Below are 12,491 nucleotides of genomic sequence, written 5' to 3' on the forward strand. Positions count from 1 at the left end.
GATAGACAGACTCCTGCTTAGCTTTATTATTCCCACTTTGTGCACCCACTGTGTATACAGGAGGAAACTTAGGCCTTGTGAGAGAAGAGGTGTGTGGTCATGAAATAAAAGACTATACATATATATTTATATATACATATACACGCACACACACAGAGATGAAGGGATGACTTAAGATGTCCTCTGCTATATTAAACCTGATACTTTGCCTCTTATCCATGTTAATTTCCTAGGAATAATATTTTCTTTAAAGAAAAAATGATAAAAATAAATACTGTTATCCTGCATTAGCAGCAGAGCTGGAGCCCTGTCTTTCCCACGTCTCTCTTTCCAATTGCTGCTGTCTTCAGAGCCCTTGCTAACTTGTGCCAGACCTCCCTTGGCCCTGTCCAAGCCTGGCACACCAGTGAATGAAATATTTGCATGAGGCAGCATCATCTCGTGTAACCTATGACTTCCCATCTGAATTGAGACAGACTTCCTGTTCACTTCCTAGCTGGCTGCAGCATGGTTAAAAGCCACTCATCCTCCTGTAAAATGGGGCTGTAGGAGGCTTAAAAGAGCTGCAGTAAAATTCAGGAGAGAGGAAGCAGCACTCTATGTACTCACAGAGAATAGATCCCTTCCTTACAGATTCCTTTTCCTCTGGGAAAAGCCAAGTGGCACTTAAACCACTACTCCACCCTCGTGAGGAAATTGCCTGGGCTGTTCTGCATTTACCAGCCACCCTGGAACTTCCCCACTTGATGTTGGTGCTGGGAGAAATCCCTTCCAGTGTTGTCCAGGGGGCTCCTTGCTGCCCAGCTCTCTGCCTTCCCTGGATTTGTGGTGACCCTATCTTCCTTGTTAGGCAAAGCTTTCATTGATGGGGCCTGCACTCACTTGGAGGAGGTAAAGAGTGTACAGCATGGGTCTCTCACATTCCCTTCCTTTTCCAGTCCTGTGGGACCTCCCTGCTTTCAGAGGAAGTCCAGGACAAAAGGGGGGACTGGAGAGAGCGGCAGTAACTCACACTGGGTCTGCATCTGTGGTGGCTTTGAGTGAGCTTCTATCAGCATGGTCTGTCTTCCCAGACAAGGGAGGAAGCTGGGCATTTGGGAAGCTGTCCCTTCTTAGAGGTACTTTGCTGACTGTCAATGAGACTTCTCTGCCTGAAGACCTCCAGAATTTGTGAGGGGTCCTTGCTGCCCATCAGAGCTGGATATGTTTGTGGAGTGTCCTTGTTTTTCTTCTTGTTTTTCCTTTGTTGACTGCAACTCCATGGTGCACCAAAATACCCAGTCTTCTCCAGATCTCAGCTTTGAACACCATATGGGACTGGGCAGCTACAGATCTTCCCCACTGGCCTCATCGAGCCTTTTCCAGTAGTAGACAGAAAAATCTTCCTTTTGCTGACAGGATTAAAATGGAAGCACCTTCTGGGCTTTGTTTTGTCCTAACACCACAGCTGCCCTGATATTTTCCATCTCCGTTTAAGGACTGTATTAAGATTCATCATATCCTGGGGTCTTTTTTGTACTCTGTTTAATATAACATTCTTTATTATTACTTTTAGAAAAGCTGAGTTGCATTTACAGGAGATCTTTCATGTGTTTAAATCTTTGGTTCCTTTATGTTTTTATATGGTCACCCGTTCAACTTTCAACTCATGGTTTGAACTGAAAACAGGAAAGCCAGAAAGTGAGAATGTTTCCAAAATGTCGTTTTCTCTTTGCAGTATATTTATAAAAGTTGCAAAAAAAATACCAAGATCACCCACACCAGCATTTCTGGAGCACTGAGAAAGGAACTACTCCTTTCTCTATAGCTACTCCTACCTCTTTCCGTCCCAAAAAAGAAGTTTATTGCAGTTATGCAGTACAAGTAAAGTGTGATGCTCAAGGCAGGTATTTCTCACCATTTACCAGAGAAGAGGAAAGCAAGAATGTTTCAGTGTGTCCAGAGAGGGTCAGTGCAGGGAGATGGAAGTGCCACTTTCCTTCTCCAGCTGCTTTTGACTAAGTTGCTCAAGCTGAGATGATGCAATGTCTCAGACGCCCATTGAAGATTTCCGTGACCACAAGGCATCACATCCCACAGGGATGGCTCAACATCAGCATAGTAATGAGATAACCACAGGGAACCCAGAGATAAATTGATGGCACCAGGAAATGGTTTTACCTCACAGCACAAACTGGTTTGTTGCCAGAATTGGGGATAAAGATAAACCACTTTCTCCTGTCTGAAACAAAAGGCTTTAACACCTTCCAGATTAGCAGCTATGGAGGAAAAGGCAACCAAAAGGGGCAGAGTCTGAGGGAGACTTAGAGCCTTTACTACTGGACTGTCAAAGGCTGCTATTTCATTAAACTCTCAGATTGTGTAATCAGATTAAGTTAAAGCCACATATTCAGATTTTGGATCTGATTTGATTTCTTAGTCCAGTTTCTTATCTCACAGTCTATGGATGAGTACCTTATTTGCCTGTTGGCAGAAGAAGTTTGGAGCAGGGTGTGGTATAGATGCTGTGGCTTTTTTCATAGACATTTCATGGATTAAATAATGCTGGCAGATTATATATAATGCTGTTTTCTTCTACCACAAGGAGAACATACAATTTATTCTTGTCTCATTAGATTAAAAGAAATATAGCACAAAAAGAAAAGGGAAGAAAACCACCAAAAAAGGATGTGAAGATATAATCCCTTCTAGCCAAAAAAATACCAATTCTATTACATCCTTGTGTGTGGGGAAACTCAGTTCCTAGATTATTTTGATAAACTTTGTTACAATCAGTTTCACACAAAACCGGATTGTTTATTTAATCTTAACTGCTTACAGAAATGTCATCCAGTAAGGACATGGAGGTTATTATTTTTTTAGTTTCAAAAAAGGAGTTTGTTTATTTTTCTTCTGCTGTTTGGTTTCTCTGTGTAGGTTTATAAGGGCTCTGTCACCAACAGTCTTGTATTTGCTGGTGAGCTGGGTGTGTGGTTTGTCTGCCTGGAAGGGCAGGAGCATCCACAGTGGGAGGCAGCAGAGTGGGGAGCAGCTGGAGCTCAGTGATGCTTCCTGCACAGCCAGCATGCACATGCCAAAGTGACCCTGAATTAGGAGCAAGTCATAACATAGTGTCAGTCCTTTCCAGGATAATGCCATCACTACAAAGGAACCAAAATCTTTTATGTGATCTACAGGATGAAATCAGAACCCCCTCTCTGTCGCATAAGTCTCTGTGTCCCCTTCCAGCAGCTCACAGAGGCAGGACTGTGGTGGCAGTCATCCAGGTTTCATGCTGACAGCCATGGTTGGAGCCAGGGATGAAACTCTGTCTGCTGACCTGCCTGCTTGGTGCTGCTGTGCAATCCCACACGGCAGGTGATGCCCTAACCCTCCCCTTTCATGTGTTCTCTCCTTAGGCAAGATCCTGTTCCGGAGGAGCCATGTGCGAGACGTAGCAGTGAAGAGGCTGAAGCCCATCGACGAGTACTGCAGGGTAAGGGCTCTGGGTGCAGGGCAGCCCTCCTGCCTGGGGGCTCAGTGCTGGCATTTCCCTGCTGCATAGTGCTGGCATCCATCACTGGAGGGATGATCCTTCCCAAACACCACCAAGACTAACAGGGCAGGTGGAAACAGGCTGCTCTTTGCTCCCAGAATCCTTGCAGCATTTCCCCTGGCAAACTTTATGTACTGGTTTGGTGCCTCATTTACTCGGTAAAGGCTCTAAGCCTTGCCTGCCCTAAATGTGGATTTTATTTCTGCATCAGTCTTGATGATTCAGGAGTTGGGCAGGCAGAGTGGCAGAACTAAAGTGGTGTTTTCTTCTGTTTTCTGCCTGTCTGTGCCCTTGTACCACATGAGGGATAGCGGTGGCTGGTGCAGCACTGAGGGTGGACCTGTGTCTTCCAGGAGTGCTTCTCCTCATGAGTGAAAGCCTCAAAATTTATTGCTGGACAAAAAAGCATTACTCTGTTGAGAAGAAGATTCAGCCACCTAATCTTTTCTCTCTAGCCTAGGATTTATGATTTGTTGATAAATAATTCTCTGTGAGTAGAATAAAAGTCATTTCTAAGCAAGTAGGATTCCCAGTTTTTGCAGCGGTATCGAGTCCATCAGCGAATTATTTAAACCCCAGACTTCCTCTCTTATTTCCCTTGAGGTTTTCTTTCCATTTTTGGAAAGTCAGATGAGCAGGTGGAGGGGGAAAAAAGCATTCCCAAGAACTTCTCCAGTCAGACATTTGCTCATCCAAAATTGGAAGCAGATTGCCGAGGTGCCTGAGGCGTGCTGGGGGTGGTGGTGCTGGTGAAACCCATGCCATCTGCACCCCGGGGCAGAGGAAGCTGCGATTAAAGTCTTCTCTCATGAGATCAGGCTTTCCTGTGTGACAATTAGCGTACTGTCTTCCTGCTGGCAGCCAAATGGCTCTTTCTGAAATATGTAGGGTCTCACTGGGTCCCCAGCCGCCCTCCTTCAGACAGGAACTGCCGGCGACGGGAGCAGCGAGGGCTGGCTGATGTCAGGGTTCACCCAGCAGATGCCTGGTGGGGGAAGCAGGGACTTTCTCATCCAGCAGTGAAAGCAGTGACCAGGGGCAGCTGATTCTCTGGGACCCCACTGTGTGTGCCCAGACAGACCTGACCTGACCCAGCCAGGCCTGCTGGGGCTCCCCTGGTCATGGCCAAGGGATGTGTTGAGGCTGGTGGCACATTCGTTGACACTGTGGTGCTGTGATTCCTGCTCTCCTTGTTTCCTTTTCTCTCTCTTGGAGAAGTCTGGCTCAGGTCACAGAATCATAGAATGGTTTCACTTTGGTTCAGATCTGCTGCTGCCCAGACATGGCTGGATATGTCCCTGAAGCCAAGCTGTTTACTTATTCCATGTATTGATAGGTGCTGCTGTTGTGAACAGAGACCCTGCAGTGTTGGATCAGCACAGTTTCCCCCAGGCCAATGTTTCCTGTCTCCAGTAGCAGCCACAGTGGTTTTTAGCACTGAGTGTCACAAACCTTTAATGATTTCTTGAGAATATTATTCCAGTGGCCTCTGGCACATATATTTCTTGTGCCTGATGTAGTGTCTTTTTATTTCATTTGCAGTTTATTTCATCTGTATTTAATTTGCCTTTGTACACACTTTCTGATTTTCTACCCCTCTCCAGTGGACGTTTTGACTCTTTAGAGAATTGTATGGAACTGTAGAGCAAAAGCATAATTTTGAAAATTTCAGTCTTGCTTCTGTAAGAGTTCAAAGCTTATGTCCCATGTTACTCTTCAAATGGGTAGGCTGGCAAATACGAAAAAATTAGAGAATTATGCTGGAATGAGGTGGGTGATGCGAACAAAACAACAGACTTCTGTCCACTGGAATCTGTGTGGCAGCAGAGGAGAGAGGGAGGTTCAAATGCAAAGTTCATGGTATTTTTTTTTTTTTTTGCAAGATAAGAGTTCTCCATCCTTTTCACCTGTCCTGGAAAGCTGAAGCACAAATGGGGGATGCAAATGTTTGACCATTTGTTGTCTTGTTTTTGCAGACTGTCTGTGAGTGTGGAAATTTGCATGGCTGAGAAGCAGGTCTTACTCCTGCTGTGTGGATGTGTTTGTGGTTTCTGTGCCAGGAACAGGCAGGGGCTGTCTTAGAGCTTGTGGGGATAGTTGGCAGTAAGGGGACGTCTGCAGGAGATTCTGTATCAGGGGCATGATCCCTCTACAGCTTCAACCTCTGTACCCCTCATGCTAGGTTGTTCCCAGTGCATTGTAGCAGCTTAGAGAAATGCCATCACAGAGGTAACTAGGCCAGTGGTTTTGCTAAGGCTGCAGGAAACTTTGAAGTTGCAATGAAAACGAGAGAAGTGGGATACACAGGAAGATTTCCAGGAGTTTTCTCATCTGTAAACATGAAAGTGCAGAATCTGGGTGTCCTTACTGGTAACCTGAGTGAGTTACCAAACAGACTGTGTTTTGCCAGTAAATGTGTGCTGCCCACTGGAATTAATCTCTCTGGATGATTTCCCTCTTAACTGTAGGCTTGGAATTAGTTTAGTGTGATTTAAGGTCTTCTGGGCTCATTGGACCTGATTTTATAAATTTGTTTAGGAATTTTTGCCAATGTGAAAGAAAGAGGAACTTCATAGACCTCCCTTCCCAAGGGGCATTTTATTTATGAGGCCTTTGATCTCTCAAACACACCTCTGGTGAGTGTTTGTCCAGTACGTACCATCCTGTCTTCAAGAAAGACCTTTCAGGTCAGTGGTTCACAAAACCACTGCTCTGTCCTTTCACAGCCCTTTGGGAAGACACAGGCCAGAATCTGCTGACTTCCATATTTGTGTGTTGATCTTAATTGAGGGAAGCATCTTTGTGCAGGATAGACCTTAAGATGTCATAAATACTAACCTGGATTTGTCACATGCCTTCATGCTGTCCCATAAAGCTGGATGTGGCTTTAAGTAGGAGCTTAGGGCCTTTTCTTGAGTATCCAAATGGACACACCTAAATAAAAACTAAATGAGCAAGTCACATCAGTGCCAGGAAGTACTGGTCATTCTTTTATTAATGTTCACTATTTGAGAGACCGTGCTTCACAAACATAATTACCTCCCTCTTGGTCTCTCAGTTCTACCTCTCTTTCAAGGTTTAGCCCTTGAAACTGTCAAGACAGGTACACAGACATTTCTCTCTCTATGCAGCCATATCTCTACCCCTTCCAGAGCTAAACACCTATGGCAGGGGTAGACAAAGAATCCTCTGAAGATGCTGCTCTTTTTCTAGCAATGACACAAGTTGATAGACAAGTGTGACCAGTCTGCCATTTAAAACACATGAAGTTCCGTGTGGTGAATACCATTTGCTCACACACACGTGCTGTGCATCTCTACATATACACATCTCTGCATCAGTTTATTATAAACTTATCTGCATGAATGCATCCCACAGCACTCATTAGGAGAACCTGCAGGGTTTTATACCAGGTATTCCATGAAGCCTTTGAGCTGTGATACAGTCCCACCGAGCAGTTTCCAGTTCATGTAACCTTAAGCAATGAAACCCTGCCTGCACTTGGTGCTTTGCTGGCTTTGATTGCTGTGTGTGGCACTCAGCAGCTTCCCACAGGTGATCTGGTGCTCTGAGAGAAGCTGGCCATCCCCAGCACTGACTGCCTGCTCACACCCTGCCTGATGTACAGCTTTTCAATGGCCTTTTGAGTCACCTGCTCTGCAAGACCATCTGTAACCTGTAATACAGAGACAGATCATGACAGGCTGGAATGACACATGAAAGCCTATCTCCTGAGGGATGTGTGAGGCTGAGCAGTGCACGTCCTGTGCACGCCAAGCAAGGAAACGTGCTGTTACTGATAGCACTCTTGCACTTACTGCTTGTGCAAGGCTGAGTTCTGCTTGCTGGCACTTTTTATCTCTCACCTTTCCTGTGCAGTTCCTTGCTGTTCCTGGATGCTTGCTGTTTGTAGCTGTGTGCATTTACCTCTGGTTTCCACATCCCCAGAAGAATGTCACTTCCCTCTCCCTTCTGTCCTTTGTGTTCCTCTTTGTCTTTACACTTCTTCCCTTGACCTTGCAGTCTTTCCTTCAGGCTGTTGCAGCTCTGCCCTGGAATTGTCTTGCTAGAAATGCCAGAATCTTGCATTTTCCCCTTGCAGAGTGGCAGCAGTGTTCCTCATCTCCTCAGTGCACTTTTTGTTTGTTCACTGGAATTGTGTTGGCCTTGACTTGTTCATGATGAATGTTGTATATTTGCTGAATGGACACTTCAGCGTCTCACTAAACACTGTTGCTGCTCTTCAAAATTTAATAGAAGGATCCTGATTGGTTTTATACCCTTGGTTGCACTTTTTTTTAACCATTTCTTAGAGTTTCTTACCACTTCTTTGGGTTTTTTAAAAAAAAGGAAAAAAAGAGTAAAAATTGACTGGTTGGACTTAACACCTGAGCTTCCCAAAAAACATGCAATGGCAAGTTACTATGGGGTGGATTTCAGTCCATCTCTGTGCATAAGGCTGGAAATTGCAGCATGTTGGGAGATGATTCAGAAGCAGAAGAGCCAGCCCTGCCCCAGGGTGGGAAGGTGGATGGCTGGGTGTGGAAATGACTGGCTGATTTTTATCCACTCCCTGCAAAAGTCTGGAGTCAGAGAGGTGCTTTTCAGTTATCCCCCTTCAGCTCGCAGGACCACAGTGCTTCTGGGGATTTCCAGGCAGACAAACACTGATTCAGGGGTTCAGATTTCCCAGAGCTTCTCTTGATTTAGAAACAAAAATCTCCACTGCAGCTTTGCATTCCTGCATCACTGAAAACCCAGTCTGTGCTCCAGCTCAGTATTGACATCTGGAGCCTGGTTCTTGGGAAGGGTGAGCACCTGTAGGGAAGTGGTGACTCTGAGAAGGCGTCTGATGTGCGAGACCCCCCGCTCTGGGTGTAACTCGGGTGTTTGTGTTTCTCTAGTAATGATACGTGTAGTTTGCAGGGCCTGCTCTTGCCCCATTGACTGTGTGAGATTGAGCCCTTTGGGATTTCAAAACACACTGTAGATATTGAATATCTGAGCCTCCTAACCTTTCTGCAGATTAGGTAAGTGTTATTGCTCAGCATTGCAAGGGGGTAACTGAAGATATATCCCAGCTGAATTTGATGAAAAGAGGTTAAGTAACCTGCCCTAACCAAAAAGGGTGTGAGTAGCAGAGCCAGCACTAATTACCAGCTCCATCCACTGTTGGTTAGGCAGCATTGCTTTGCTGTCTCTTGCTTGGAATGCAGATGAATAAATGTTGTTTATGTTCATGTTAGCCTGTGCTGGTGAGGCATTTCTCTTTCAACATGCTGTGACCATTACTATTCCTGGGCACTTCCTGACTTCCCAGTGTTATTCCTGGTTGGCCAGCTGGATGCGTGTATTTATGTACTGTAGGAATAAAGGCAGAGCTCACACCTTTGTTACACTTTTAGACAAGTTTGAACAAACAGAGGTGGAGACCAGGGCATCCTTTGTTCCCATAAAAGTGCTTGAGTTTTCCAGCTGTTCTGTTTCATCCTGCCTTAGTGCAGCAGCCAGTCGTGCTTACCCTGGCACTTGGACCCACCAAGCTGTTGCCCAGCTTCTCTATCTGATGCTGATTCCTTTTTGCAAGGCATCTTTTTCAGTTCTGCAGTACAATTCCACATGACTAAAGGCCAGAGCCTCATTTTTCACAGGCCTAGTGATAGCAAATGGATTTTCCCAATCTTCTTATAACATCCCTTCACAAAGGAAAGGAGAGCTGCAGGTGTGGAAGCTTTTGACTTTGAATTCCTGAACACCCCAAAATAAGACCCCATCATCTAATATTGGAGACCTGCAGTTTCATAGCAGGATTTTTCCAACTCTTTTCCTTCACATCCCTGAGCAAGTGTGGTCTTGGAAACACATCTGGCCACTCCTAAAGCCTGGTTAAAAACAGCTGTGATAGTCACCCACTTCCCTGTCCTGCCTTTGTCCTTTGGTTGGACCTTTTGCTGTGTCAGATGCCTCATGGTTAATAGAACCTGTTCACCCTGTGCATCTTCATTTAGTTCTGGCGCAGTTTTTCATCCATCTTTCAAGATTGTTTGTCCTACTTTCAACTAGGAGAAGAGCCAGGCAATCTCATTTTGTCAAACAGGTTTACAGCAACTCTAAGAAGCTTGGTCTATATTTAACCTGTGGCCTATTTTCAGCATAACTTAGTACAGGAGGAGGTGAAGTCCAGCCCCTTTTCCTCTCCTGTTTGTCATTTCTGGAGGCAGAGTCATGTCACTGAGAGCTGCCACCCATCTCTGTGGGTTGGGGACTGCTCTTTGACTTCTTTTGGCACCATAAAGCTCTGGATTCTGAGCAGCAAATTCATAGCATATTTCTGCCTTGTGTGCTTGTCTTATTTTAGGTCTTGCTTTCCAGTACACTTCAACATAATGTGGTTGATGCCCAGGCTGTACTTAGCTATTGGTGAATGTGACAAGTGCCATGTCCCTCTGCCAAGGCTAGTGCACAGACATTGTTAGCCAGGATGTGCTGTGCTACCTTCTTCATGCAGAAAAACCCTCTCTGAGTTTTGATTGGGCTTGATTTGGTTTTTTCAGACACTTAATCAAACTTCCTTTCCTGTTAATTTAGGAGCACATTGTTGTTTGGTTTGGTTTCATTATGGGGTTTTTAAGCAAGCTCTGCTTTTTGTGGGGACAGTGCTTAATGGAAAGCTTCATGGAGCACATTAATCTGTTGTCTGAGTGAGTGTTGAGTTTGTGTGCATTGACATAAGGCCCATAAGCCCTAACCTCAGTGTTTGAGGTGCTGTGCAAGCCCATGTCACAGACTGTGCCAGCCACAGAGCACTTACAGATAAGTGCAGTGTCGTGGTTTTGCACTTATGGACCAAATTCTGCTCTTGGGCACATGGCAAAATAAATTACATTGGCTGATTATAAGAACTGTTGCTTGTCTGAATTCATTGCTTCCTACCTGACACTTGCAGCCAAGGCTTGCTCTTTCCTTTCTTCTCGGGTAAATAGCCATGTGTGATGCTGTTCTTCAGTATTCCTTTCCCCCTGCCAGGACTGTTTTGCCTCTTTATGCTTGGTAGTTCAGATGTTTGAGGCCATGTTTCAAACTTGGCTTATGTCTAAGTGCTTCTCACTTTTTGTTTTGCAGGCACTGGTTCGGCTTCCTCCCCACATTTCACAGTGTGATGAAGTCTTCAGGTTCTTCGAGGCTCGCCCAGAAGACCTTAACCCTCCAAAAGAGTGAGTGCTGTGATGGTTTTCCAGTGCTGCTCAGTACATTTTGATTAGCTGGAAGGAAGAGGTCATTTGGTTTTATTACTGCTGTAGACGTGAGAACAGATTTTGTAGCTTTCAAGCACTACCTAGAAAATGCCCAGCAGTTGCACACAACCACTTTGGGTGAGTGGAGGACAGGGAAGTCAAGCAACCCTCAGACACAGTTTTCAGCCATCCTCCACCCACCTTTGCATTGTTTCTTGCTCATGGTTCTAATGAGGGAACCTCCCCTGGTTTGTGGTTTTACCTGATAGTTATCACCAAAGAGTCATTTAGTTCCCAAAAAGCATTGGCTCAGTAGCAGGGGGAAATCCTGCCAGTAAGCACTTGGCTCATAATTACCAGCTGCTTCTTTAAATGTACTCCTGCCCAGAGATACTTAGTTATCAGTAGGGAGCAAGATTGTGGTCCAGATCCAAAATTGTCTCTGGAGAGTCTATTCTTTCTTAGCAGGATGCCAAGAAAAGGAGGAGGGAAAGAGTTCCCATTAAACAGGAGACAGAACTGTAGCTTTTACCTTGGAGCAGACAGGCTGATTCATGCTGATGCAGTTAGGGTTCATAGGACTAATTTATCCAGGGAAGGGGTTGGCAGGAGGGTATTTACCAGCAATAGTGCTGCCTTGCCTGGTATTTCCTTTTCTCTTTCATCCTAAACAGGATATATTTTATTATACTCTGCAATAAGATTTTGACTTGGTCCCATTGTGTTTTGTGCTGCTTTGTTGCACGATTTGAAACTTGATTGCAGTAATTTGCTTTCTCCTGTGTTTTCACAGCCCACTGGATAAGGGGAAATGGATGCAAAGCTTATGGGCTTTGGGCACTTGCAAACGTGTAGTTATCAGAAAGATTTGTATTGGCTTCAGTTGTCTGCTCCCATGCTGGTGAAAAAAATAAGAGGACCTTTGCTATTTGATTTCCCAGACTTTGTTTCTTGCACATGCATGGGTTTGTACAAGCAGATATATTAACATGTGTACTAAAGAAAACAACTGCTAGCATTGCTGAGAGCAAAGTCCTTTTGGTTTCATGAATTAAGGAAAAAGCAGTTTTAAATCAAAAGTCTGGATAAAAAGCTGCTTTTTTATTTCCTATGTGGCTTTGTTCTAGAAAAATGTTTGGCAAGAATAAATATAGTTGCTTGTTCATTGTTAAACACATATTGCAAACTTAGAAAACATTGCAACAAAATAAGCCTGCCACACTCTTGAGACCTGCTGATTATCACCATTTCTATTTAGGGTTTGCAAGTAGATTTGCAAAGGTTGCTTGATCCCACAACACCCCATTTGTGATGCAAAGGCACATCTCTGTGTGCCAGGCAGAAACAGGCACCCAGAAGAGGAGTTAGGTCCCAAGAGTTAGGGAAGAGTTCACAGGGAGGATGTGAAATGGATGTTATGTGTCTGCTTGCAACTCTTGTTTGCTTTCTGTACTGATGCAGACCCTACAGCACCTCTGCAAGGCAGGGCACTGGGACCCAGGCCCACCCCCAGACACACACTAACCATTATGGACTGTGTCCCTTGTCCCTACTCAAAGTTGTAGAGGGCCTGTTTGACAGCCTTGCAGGAATTTTCAAGTTATGCCTTTACTCCCCTCTGGAAAAGCAAAAAAGACTAAAATGTTCTCAGCCCAAGCCTTGCATCCTATTCCAACCTAGTAATAAGTGTGATTTATTTCCCTGGAAAATGTAGAGCAATA

The 12,491-nt window shown here is 44.8% G+C and overlaps 1 protein-coding gene across 4 annotated transcripts in view; it reads left to right on the plus strand.

The window, feature by feature from the left end:
• SH3PXD2A (SH3 and PX domains 2A) overlaps positions 1-12,491 on the plus strand; it is a 237,910-nt gene that overhangs the window by 96,505 nt on the left and 128,914 nt on the right. For all 4 annotated transcript variants that reach the window (XM_033065577.2, XM_033065578.2, XM_033065579.2 and 1 more), the window contains exons 4-5: positions 3,399-3,475; positions 10,658-10,749. In XM_033065577.2, the coding sequence (XP_032921468.1) occupies positions 3,399-3,475; positions 10,658-10,749 (169 nt within the window). The remainder of the gene's footprint in view (positions 1-3,398; positions 3,476-10,657; positions 10,750-12,491) is intronic.

The sequence above is a fragment of the Catharus ustulatus genome, chromosome 8 (genome assembly GCF_009819885.2).
Source record: "Catharus ustulatus isolate bCatUst1 chromosome 8, bCatUst1.pri.v2, whole genome shotgun sequence".
In the NCBI taxonomy this organism is placed as follows: domain Eukaryota; kingdom Metazoa; phylum Chordata; class Aves; order Passeriformes; family Turdidae; genus Catharus; species Catharus ustulatus.